Source organism: Thunnus thynnus, chromosome 5 (assembly GCF_963924715.1).
Source record: "Thunnus thynnus chromosome 5, fThuThy2.1, whole genome shotgun sequence".
In the NCBI taxonomy this organism is placed as follows: domain Eukaryota; kingdom Metazoa; phylum Chordata; class Actinopteri; order Scombriformes; family Scombridae; genus Thunnus; species Thunnus thynnus.
This window is the reverse complement of record NC_089521.1, coordinates 30,452,388-30,463,988: the sequence shown is the minus strand read 5'-3', so window position 1 is coordinate 30,463,988 and position 11,601 is coordinate 30,452,388. Positions and strand designations below refer to the sequence as shown.

Sequence of the window (11,601 nt, the reverse complement as noted above, 5' to 3'; positions counted from 1 at the left end):
GTGATTGTTTTAATAGTAATAGCAGTAATAGAAGTTTCTGATGATGGTGTTGTTGTGATAGTAGATGTGATAGTAATCATAGTAGTAGTAGTGTTTTTATTAGAAGTACTGTGCATATAAAAGTAATTGCAGTGCTAGCAGTATGGGTTGTGTTGCAATTGGAGAACAAACAATACAGGATTTCTTTTAGGTCCATGTCGATATTTCAATGTTTATTTAATATATTGGCCCATTATTTTTTATATTGGTCGATATATTTTTACATAAATACATAAATATTGATAAAGATAGCTTAAATCTGGTTCTTAAAATGTGTTTGTTTATTTGGATCCCTGTTAACTGTTACATTCACAACAACTACACTTCCTGGGTTCTATGGGAAGAAAAATAGAATTTCATGTGATTATGTAAATCAAAAGTAAGTAAAAGTTAAAAAATCCAAACATATATATTCACATACATAATACATGTGCTTAAATATTTAAAACATTTTAATCTTAAATTTGTGACCAAAATATGTAGCAAGCAGGACATTGAACAGTTGAACAATTAACTTGAATGGAGACACAGATAACAATATATCCGATCAAATCTGTAGATAAATTTACAATACTGATGTATTTGGGCTCAATTTGCAATAATAATAAATAATAATGATAGTAAAGGTACCTCTATTTTTTGTGTTATTAGGTTAAAGAAAGGACAGTAGCAGTAATGAGTGTGAGTAGTAATGGTGGTAGTAGTATTTGTAATAGTTATGGCAGTAACAGTAGTAATGTTTGTAGTATTTTATTGGATGTGTCTGTTCTGATGTTGCAGGATTCGACTCACAAGGTGGAGCTCTACGTTTTCCACACGATCCACCACTACGCCTTCGACCGCATGATGAAGAGCGCCGACTTCTTCCTGCTGCAGTCCAACTCGCAGTACGTCACCTGGTGGTCGGTGGCCCTCAGCCTCCTCATCGTCACCTCCGGGTACCTGCAGCTCCTCTTCCTCAAAAGACTCTTCATCACCAAGACCAGCACTGAGAACGAGAAACCTCGCTGCTGACACGCTCAGTGTCCTCTGGATGTTTAGAAACAAGCCAGAATGAAGCCAACGCCAACAGATCTGTGTAAAAAAAAACACCACAAAATCTGTTTGTATGATAGAAGTGGAGCCACAAATTATACTGATAAACTGTGGTGATTTTTCTTTCTGGTATTGTATCTGTGTGCTTGTTTTTCTCTACACAATATAAATAAATGTTGCCATTAGATGATCATGTGAACAATTTGTGATGTTTTCCTCAGAACAGCCGGCATGTGTGCACAGTTTTAGATCGTCAGGTTCAGCTAACGGAAAGTACATTTTGTCGTCAGAGGTTAAAAGAAAAATGACAGAAATTATATTCATCATTCTCACATCCTGTATCATAGGCTTTGTTCTCATCACAGGCCTTAATGCTCAATTCAGATTTTTTAGTCAGATCTGATCTTTTTGTGTTGTTGGTCCAGATTCATGTTCGTCAGTAGCATGTATCCGGCTCCGGTGTGAATACTGTTGAGGTCCTAAACTGCTACACATGCTCAGATTTAACCAACATGTGACCCGCATGCGTTCAAGAATAACGTTAAATCATAAACATGGATGATGTGGCTTTGCCAGCATACGGTTATGATAAGTTCCTTCCAGTGTAGCTTGAATAGCAGCTTCTCCATAAATGTCCAACAAATGTGAAACTTCCTCACCTTTCCATTGACCTCCGTTACTGTTGTTGCTCTCCTCCATATTAATTTTACAGATTCGTGAGGTGCTGAAACTGAATGATGACAACAGGCGATAAATGCAGAGAAATGAGACGTTAAGAAAACCACATAGAGTCTGATCTGACCATTCTGACAGTGGTCGCATAGCCAGAGACCAGATATAAATCAGATAGGACCATATATGTAAGTGATCCAGATCTGATATGAAAAAATCAGATCTGTGTCACTTGGAGGCAAAAAAAATTGGATTTGGAACCTTAAAGAGGGTCACCCTCTCTACGAGACTCCTTTCCAGAAGCCTGATCGTTCAGGCTGGCTTACTTCTCAGAATGGTACCTTATTATGTGGACAGTGCGTAAATTGCAATACTACATACTTTACAATATAACTGCAAGGTCTTTAAAGTCCAACTGAAATTAAACAGCAATTGTTTGTCTACTACAGCAACATATCTGCTCTGTAGATCACTTGTCCTGTGTTCTGAGAAAAAAAGCAAAGGGGAGAAATTTATATTTTAAATTCTTTGATTTCATGATGGTGTCCCCCTTTACATTATTTCCATTAAATACTGTTCATCCACCTATGTAGCTGGAGTCCTTATTTCAATATAGCAAATTAAATCTTTGCATAAAGCGATATCATGTCATTGTATCATCACTAGAGCAGACGGTCACACTGAGCCTGATAGCATCCTGCTCCACAACACAAGAGCCACAGACTCTGAACAGCAAACCACATTAGCTTTGTCTCCTTCTTATCTAACTTACAAACATGAACACGCGTATCTTGTGCTGCAGCTTAGCTTGTTGAACAAGTCACCAAACATTCACCACTAACAACAGTTGTGGTTCACTTTCACCTGCCTGTTTTTTTTTGTAAATGAGTTTTTTTCCCATACATGGGTGACAAAACTAGAACACAGTGAATAGTTTTGACACAGTTATCTACAGTAATATGTTATCAAGCGTGTAGTAATGTGACCTCACGCGTTGATATCTGAGGATCAACAGGAAAAACTACACAGTGGAAGCTGACTGCAGCCATGACTTTATCCTCAGGTTCCTGCTGCAGGGTTGGAGCATTTCTGATACTTTACCTACCACAGTAGAAAAGTGCCTGTAAAAGGTATTAACCCTTCTCCAAGATGCATGAACAACCCACCAGCCAAGTACCTGAAAAACTGTGTGCAGGTGTACCTGAGGAGAAGCCTACATGTGCTTTTATAAAATATGAAATAATGAATGAAAATGTCTACAGCCAGTAAATGGCACATATTAACATGATGTGCACATACACAGGCGTGGACAGAAGTATTGGTACCCTTGCATTTTATTAAAATAATGCACCATTCATACTGAACAGTGTTGAAATTAAAAGATATTTTACTATCAATGCATGTCTATGTTTCAATCTATGTCTATGTCTATGTCTATGTTCAACAAAATTATTGGTACCCTTTAGAATTTGTTAGAAATAACTGATTGGTAGTGATAGTTTAAGCAGACTATTGTGTTTTAATTAGTATCACAGGTGTTTTCAGTCTTATAATCACTCATGCAGCCAGTTTAAAAGGAGAAAATGACTCACTCTGCTGTTTTGTGCCGCTGTGTGCATCACATTGAAGATGGAAAACAGAAGGAAAACTAGAGAGTGGTCTGAAGATATTAGAAAAAAGGTAACAGCTAAGCATGGTCAATGTAAAGGTTATAAGACTATCTTCAAAGAGCCTGATGTTCTTGTGACCACTGTTGCCAATATTATTAAGAAGTTTAAGGCCCATGGAACTGTAGCCAACATCTCTGGATGTGGTGGCAAGAGGAAAATTGGCCAGAGATTGATCAGAAGGATTGAATGATTGAGAAAGAACCAAGGAAAACTTCAATACAGATCCAAGCTGGTATTCAAGTTCAAGGAGAATAGTTTCAAGTTGCGCTGTCCGTTCGCTGTCTGAATGACGGTAGAAGACCCAGGAAGACCCAACTTTTAAGAGGGAGACACAAAAAAACAGAATGGACTTTGCCAAAATGCATGTAGGTTAGGACTCATAGCGTATCGACCAGGTTACATGGCTGTCTCCGTCTCTTTTCTCTGCTCCGCTCTGCTCTCTGTCTCTGTGTCATGGATGTATAAAGAGCTGCAGGTCTGTGTGTCTGTTGACCGAGGGCGGGGCTGAGCTACACACACGCAGAGCAGAGAGGCCGCAGCAGACAGGATGAAACTCTGCATTCACACAAAGTCCGGCAATGCAAAGTCAAGCAAGCGACAAATCTTGCATTGTATGTCTGTAAGTACTTCAATTTAATTTACCTGGTAATACTTATGTACTTTTACTTAAGTACGTTTTTTTAAATCCAGACTTTACTTGTAATAAAGTAATTTTACATTGTGGTATTGATACCTTTACTTAAGTAAAGGATCTGAGTACTTCTTCCACTATTGCTGTAAGCACAAATAAACTATTTCATAATCATTCAACCAAAAGAAAAAGGCAGAAATGGAGGTATTTTATGTGCATAATTTGTTAATGCTTACATATGTTATAAGCAGTAGATAAACAGGTAATAAATGATTTATAACACACTGTAGTTGTAAGCAGACACTTACCATATGTATATAAAATAATTCATTACATTACCCATTCAATATTTATTCAGCACTCTTTGCACTCTTGCACACCTTTGTACTGCTGGTATCCTTGTTTACAGAAACTGTTTGACTCATATAAAGACATTGCATGTTGTTGTCCATTTGTTGTTTCTATATGTATATACCAGTCAAACTTGATTTTAACAACAGTTGACTGAAATGAGGGTCAAGAAGAATGTCAAATTTCTGAAAATTTGTAGTATTATTCTTTTAGGATGTTACATTTGGGGACATTTATTCATATCTCTCACTGCACTGTAAAGTTTTTAGTTTTCTGTTTGATCTGTTTTATTCAATTTTTGCTCATTAGCTGGGGTAAAGGTTGTAATAGCAACATGTTGCTGTAAATGTACTGTAATACAGTTAAGCTTGAAAAAATAAATGACATTAAAAAAAGAGATTAGAAAAATTAGTGTGGTGATGTTAAACAAACTATATCCAATTTATATGTTTCAATACCTTAGATTGTGTAAGTGAATTGTATAAAAGAAGTCCAGTAGTACAACAGCTGCTGTTATGGTTCTGTCCCAGTCTGGCTCTGTGTCCCTCCACCACTCCACCAGTTGCCATCAGGCTTTTCTGCCTGTTTAAGACTGGACTGAGTGGGAAGAAGGACAGATAAGAGAGGTTGCAGGTTGTATTTAAGGACTACTTGAGATACTGTTGCTGGCTACATCGACTCTCATAGGAACTAAGTGCTAAAGTGAACGAAACACTAGCTATGTTAGTCAGAGCTGCATTTTTCTTTTCATTCAATTTATGTTGTTTCATGCAGCCTTAATATACAGCCACTCTGTTTTATAGACTGATTTATTCATGGTTTTGTCAACAGCTATAATGCTGGAGTTTATTTTGCTTTGTGTGCTCCTTGTGATTTGTGCACTTATTTAAGTTGTATTCATACGAGTTCTGGGATGGTTTAAAGAAGTTATTCTTTAGTTATTCTTCAGCCTCACTCTGCCTATGGTCTCCTGCATCTGGATCCACCTACTCCGCTCCACATAACAGCTGCAGCCATGATGTGTGAACTATAGTATAGTATAAATATATACAGTAGGTACAGGTATAGATGATAGGCTCAATATACATGATAATAATATAAGAGTGAGTGAGGACGTCCCTTTTGGTGAATTAAATTCCTCCGTTCTCGCTGGGAGGAGCTGAGATGTGAGTCAGAAAAGCGAGGAGCCACGTTAGCCAAATGAAAAGCAGCCAGTATCCCTTTAAAACTGCTCCTCTACCTGGAATGAATCAGCACTTGATAAGCCCTCCCTCTTCTTCCTGATCTCAAACACAACAAGCTCCACTCTGTGCTCATATTTCCTTGTTCCCTCCCCTTCACATCTACAGTATGAAGATGGGTGTAACCAACATGTAATGTAGCACAAGAGCTGTCAGGCTCCATTTATTGCAGAAACACGTGTTGTCCAGATCAAAGTTCAAACTTGTTTCACCTGTCAGGAAGTGAACCTCAGACAGTCGTTGCCACTGAGAGCTGAAATGGCGCAGAAAGGAGATCAGCTGGACCGAGAAACCTTCTCTTGTTCCATCTGTCTGGATCTACTGAAGGATCCGGTGACTATTCCCTGTGGACACAGCTACTGCATGAGCTGTATTAAAGGCTTCTGGGATGAAGAGGATCAGAGGAAGATCTACAGCTGCCCTCAGTGCAGACAGACCTTCACACCGAGGCCTGTCCTGGTGAAAAACACCATGTTAGCAGCTTTAGTGGAGCAGCTGAAGAAGACTGGACTCCAAGCTGCTCCTGCTGATCACTGCTATGCTGGACCTGAAGATGTGGCCTGTGATGTCTGCACTGGGAGGAAGCTGAAAGCCCTCAAGTCCTGTCTGACTTGTCCAGCCTCTTACTGTGAAAAACATCTGCAGCCTCATTATGATGCAGCTCCACTAAAGAAACACAAGCTGGTCGACCCCTCGGAGAAGCTCCAGGAGAACATCTGCTCTCGTCATGATGAGGTGATGAAGATGTTCTGCCGTACTGATCAGCAGAGTATCTGTTATCTCTGCTCTGTGGATGAACATAAAGGCCACGACACAGTCTCAGCTGCAGCAGAAAGGACTGAGAGGCAGAGAGAGCTCGAGGTGAGTCGACAAAACATCCAGCAGAGAATCCAGGACAGAGAGAAAGATGTGAAGCTGCTTCAACAGAGGATGAAGGCCGTCAATCGCTCTGCTGATAAAGCAGTGGAGGACAGTGAGAAGATCTTCACTGAGCTGATCAGTCTCATCCAGAAAAGAAGCTCTGATGTGAAACAGCAGATCAGATCCCAGCAGGAAACTGAAGTGAGTCGAGTCAAAGAGCTTCAGGAGAAGCTGGAGCAGGAGATCACTGAGCTGAAGAGGAAAGACGCTGAACTGAAGCAGCTCTTACACACAGAGGATCACAACCAGTTTCTACACAACTACCCCTCACTGTCACAAGTCAGTGCATCTACAGACTCATCCAGCATCAATATCCGTCCTCTGAGATACTTTGAGGATGTGACAGCAGCTGTGTCAGAGCTCAGAGATAAACTACAGGACATCCTGAGGGAGAAATAGACAAACATCTCACTGACAGTGACTGAAGTGGACGTTTTACTGTCAGAAGCAGAACCCAAGACCAGAACTGGATTCTTAAAATATTCACGTGAAATCACACTGGATCCAAACACAGCAAACACATGGCTGTTATTGTCTGATGGGAACAGAAAAGCAACATACATGAGTCGACCACAGTCTTATTCTCGTCACCCAGACAGATTCACTGTATGCAGTCAGGTCCTGAGTAGAGAGAGTCTGACTGGACGTTGTTACTGGGAGGTGGAGTGGAGAGGGGGAGGAGTTTGTGTAGCAGTCGCATACAAGAATATCAGCAGAGCAGGAAACTCGAATGAATGTCGATTTGGACTTAATGACAAATCTTGGATGTTAGATTGTGACACTAACAGTTATACATTTTGGTTCAACAACATCAAAACTCGTGTCTCAGGTTCTGGTTCCTCCAGAGTAGGAGTGTACCTGGATCACACAGCAGGTATTCTGTCCTTCTACAGCGTCTCTGAAACCATGACTCTCCTCCACAGAGTCCAGACCACATTCACTCAGCCTCTCTATGCTGGACTTTGTCCTTATTATTATGATGGAGACACAGCTGAGTTGTGTAAACTCAAATAGACAGAAGTCATTTCAGACTTCATGTGTCAGATTCTGTTGTAATTCTTCATGTTTTTGTCTCCATTGTTTCTGAGAGCTCGTTGCTGTGGTGTTTCTGAACTGCACAGAGATCAGCTGTCAATCAAACTGGGATTGTCAACACTTATTTTCTTTTCATTTGTTGTTCTTTTAATGTTTTCAGTTTCTTTAAATGTGACTTTTTGCTGTGTGTTTTTATCCATGGAGGCTATCACTGCTCATGATGATGTTTTTAACCTTCACTGACGTTTCTTCAGATGAAAATGTGAACTTCTCTTTGTTCTAAATGTTAGTTTCATGTTTGTATTGATGTATTTGTGTGCTGTTGTTTCTCTTCCACTTCAGCGTCTTAAACAGAGAAAACAGCAGAACTTCCTTCATCATAGATATTTTGTTCTCATCACTTTGTAAATTCATAAAGAAATGTACAATCAAACTGTAATTATCATGATAATAATCATTTATTATGTTGTTGTACATTCTGGGTTAAACTAACTGATTGTGTGGATGAAGTGAATCTGTACATGAAATCATTGAACAAGAGTCATTTAACAGACTTTACTGATCAGATGTGTGAACAATCTGAAACTTTACATAATCAATAAAGTTATTATTTCAACAGTGAGCAAAGTGTTTTCTTCTGTCTTCATCTCAGGATCTCATTCAAAGCTTGTGGAGAAAATGTGAAACTAAAATGAGAGTTTATTTGAGGCAGTTTTCCTCCTGAAACACCACAAAGTACAGAGTTCATGTTCAGAGCAGACAAACGTTTGTCAGTCAGTCTCTGTACTTTCAGCTTTCTTCACTAAAACATTTTAATGCTTTCAACACATTATACTGTTGAATAGTTAATTTATAACACATATATAACAAATTGATCAAATGTTTTATGTGTAAAATATTGATCTGATAGGTAATTAAAGCTGTCAAATAAATGTAGTGGAGTAGAAAGTACAATATTTCCCTCTGAAATGTAGTGGAAGTATAAAGTAGCATCACATGGAAATACTCAAGTACAGTAATTTAATAAATATACTTAGAGTTTTTTTTTTTTTTTAATATTTGACTTTGTAAGTGTCTTAATGTAGCTGGTGAAATTCAGGTCTGAGTCCATGACTACACCAAGATTTCTGGCTTGGTTTGTGGTTTTTAACATTATCAATTGAAGCTGAGTGCTGGTTTTTAATTGCTCTTCCTTGACTCCAAAAACAATTACTTCAGTTTTATCTTTGTTTAATTGAGAAATTATAGATTTAGTTTTGGTAAAAGTGGTAGTAGTGATTGTTTTAATAGTAATAGCAGTAATAGAAGTTTCTGATGATGGTGTTGTTGTGATAGTAGATGTGATAGTAATCATAGTAGTAATAGTGTTTTTATTAGAAGTACTGTGCATATAAAAGTAATTATAGTGCTAGCAGTATGGGTTGTGTTGCAATTAGAGCACAAACAATACAGGATTTCTTTTAGGTCCATGTCGATATTTCAATGTTTATTTAATATATTGGCCCATTATTTTTTATATTGGTCGATATATTTTTACATAAATACATAAATATTGATAAAGATAGCTTAAATCTGGTTCTTAAAATGTGTTTGTTTATTTGGATCCCCGTTAACTGTTACATTCACAACAACTACACTTCCTGGGCTCTATGGGAAGAAAAATAGAATATCATGTGATTATGTAAATCAAAAGTAAGTAAAAGTAAAAAAAAAACAAACAAACATATATATTCACATACATAATACATGTGCTTAAATATTTAAAACATTTTAATCTTAAATTTGTGACCAAAATATGTAGCGAGCAGGACATTGAACAGTTGAACAATTAACTTGAATGGAGACACAGATAACAATATATCTGATCAAATCTGTAGATAAATTTACAATACTGATGTATTTGGGCTCAATTTGCAATAATAATAAATAATAATGATAGTAAAGGTACCTCTATTTTTTGTGTTATTAGGTTAAAGAAAGGACAGTAGCAGTAATGAGTGTGAGTAGTAATGGTGGTAGTAGTATTTGTAATAGTTATGGCAGTAACAGTATTAATGTTTGTAGTATTTTATTGGATGTGTCTGTTCTGATGTTGCAGGATTCGACTCACAAGGTGGAGCTGTACGTTTTCCACACGATCCGCCACTACGCCTTCGACCGCATGATGAAGAGCGCCGACTTCTTCCTGCTGCAGTCCAACTCGCAGTACGTCACCTGGTGGTCGGTGGCCCTCAGCCTCCTCATCGTCACCTCCGGGTACCTGCAGCTCCTCTTCCTCAAAAGACTCTTCATCACCAAGACCGGCACTGAGAACGAGAAACCTCGCTGCTGACACACTCAGTGTCCTCTGGATGTTTAGAAACAGGCCAGAATGAAGCCAACACCAACAGATCTGTGTATAAAAAACACCATAAAATCTGTTTGTATGATAGAAGTGGAGCCACAAATTATACTGATAAACTGTGGTGACTTTTCTTTCTGGTATTGTATCTGTGTGCTTGTTTTTCTCTACACAATATAAATAAACGTTGCCATTAGATGATCATGTGAACAATTTCTGATGTTTTCCTCAGAACAGCCGGCATGTGTGCACAGTTTTAGATCGTCAGGTTCAGCTAACGGAAAGTACATTTTGTTGTCAGAGGTTAAAAGAAAAATGACAGAAATTATATTCATCATTCTCACATCCTGTATCATAGGCTTTGTTCTCATTACAGGCCTTAATGCTCAATTCTGATTTTTTAGTCAGATCTGATCTTTTTGTGTTGTTGGTCCAGATTCATGTTTGTCAGTGGCATGTATCCGGCTCCGGTGTGAATACTGTTGAGGTCCTAAACTGCTACACATGCTCAGATTTTACCAACATGTGACCCGCATGCGTTCAAGAATAACGTTAAATCATAAACATGGATGATGTGGCTGTGCCAGCATACGGTTATGATAACTTCCTACCAGTGTAGCTTGAATAGCAGCTTCTCCATAAATGTCCAACAAATGTGAAACTTCCTCACCTTTCCATTGACCTCCGTCACTGTTGTTTCTCTCCTCCATATTAATTTTACAGATTCGTGAGGTGCCGAAACTGAATGATGACAACAGGCGATAAATGCAGAGAAATTAAAGAAAACCACATAGAGTCTGATCTGACCATTCTGACAGCGGTCGCATAGCCAGAGACCAGATATAAATCAGATAGGACCACATATGTAAGTGATCCAGATCTGATATGAAAAAATCAGATCTGAGTCACTTGGAGTCAAAAAAAATTGGATTTGGAACCTTAAAGAGGGTCGCCCTCTCTACGAGACTCCTTTCCAGAAGCCTGATCATTCAGGCTGGCTTACTTCTCAGAATGGTACCTTATAATGTGGACAGTGCATAAATTGCAATACTACATACTTTACAATATAACTGCAAGGTCTTTAAAGTCCAACTGAAATTAAACAGCAATTGTTTGTCTACTACAGCAACATATCTGCTCTGTAAATCACTTGTCCTGTGTTCTGAGAAAAAAACCAAAGGGGAGAAATTTATATTTTAAATTCTTTGATTTCATACTAATCATACTGTTCATCCACTTATGTAGCTGGAGTCCTTATTTCAATATAGCAAATTAAATCTTTGCATAAAGCGATATCATGTCATTGTATCATCACTAGAGCAGACGGTCACACTGAGCCTGATAGCATCCTGCTCCACAACACAAGAGCCACAGACTCTGAACAGCAACCCACATTAGCTTTGTCTCCTTCTTATCTAACTTACAAACATGAACACGCGTCTTGTGCTGCAGCTTAGCTTGTTGAACAAGTCACCAAACATTCACCACTAACAACAGTTGTGGTTCACTTTCACCTGCCTGTTTTTTTTTGTAAATTAGTTTTTTTCCCATACATGGGTGACAAAACTAGAACACAGTGAATAGTTTTGACACAGTTATCTACAGTGATATGTTATCAAGCATGTAGTAATGTGACCTCACGCGTTGATATCTGAGGATCAACAG

At 38.4% G+C, this 11,601-nt stretch overlaps 1 protein-coding gene across 1 annotated transcript; it reads left to right on the top strand.

The window, feature by feature from the left end:
* The first annotated feature begins 5,782 nt into the window (after nt 1-5,782).
* Nucleotides 5,783-8,211, top strand: LOC137183528 (E3 ubiquitin/ISG15 ligase TRIM25-like). The gene has a single exon (XM_067590668.1). It carries the CDS (start codon nt 5,898-5,900, stop codon nt 6,957-6,959), a length of 1,062 nt encoding a protein of 353 aa, XP_067446769.1. The 5' UTR covers nt 5,783-5,897; the 3' UTR covers nt 6,960-8,211.
* The last annotated feature ends 3,390 nt before the right edge of the window (nt 8,212-11,601 follow it).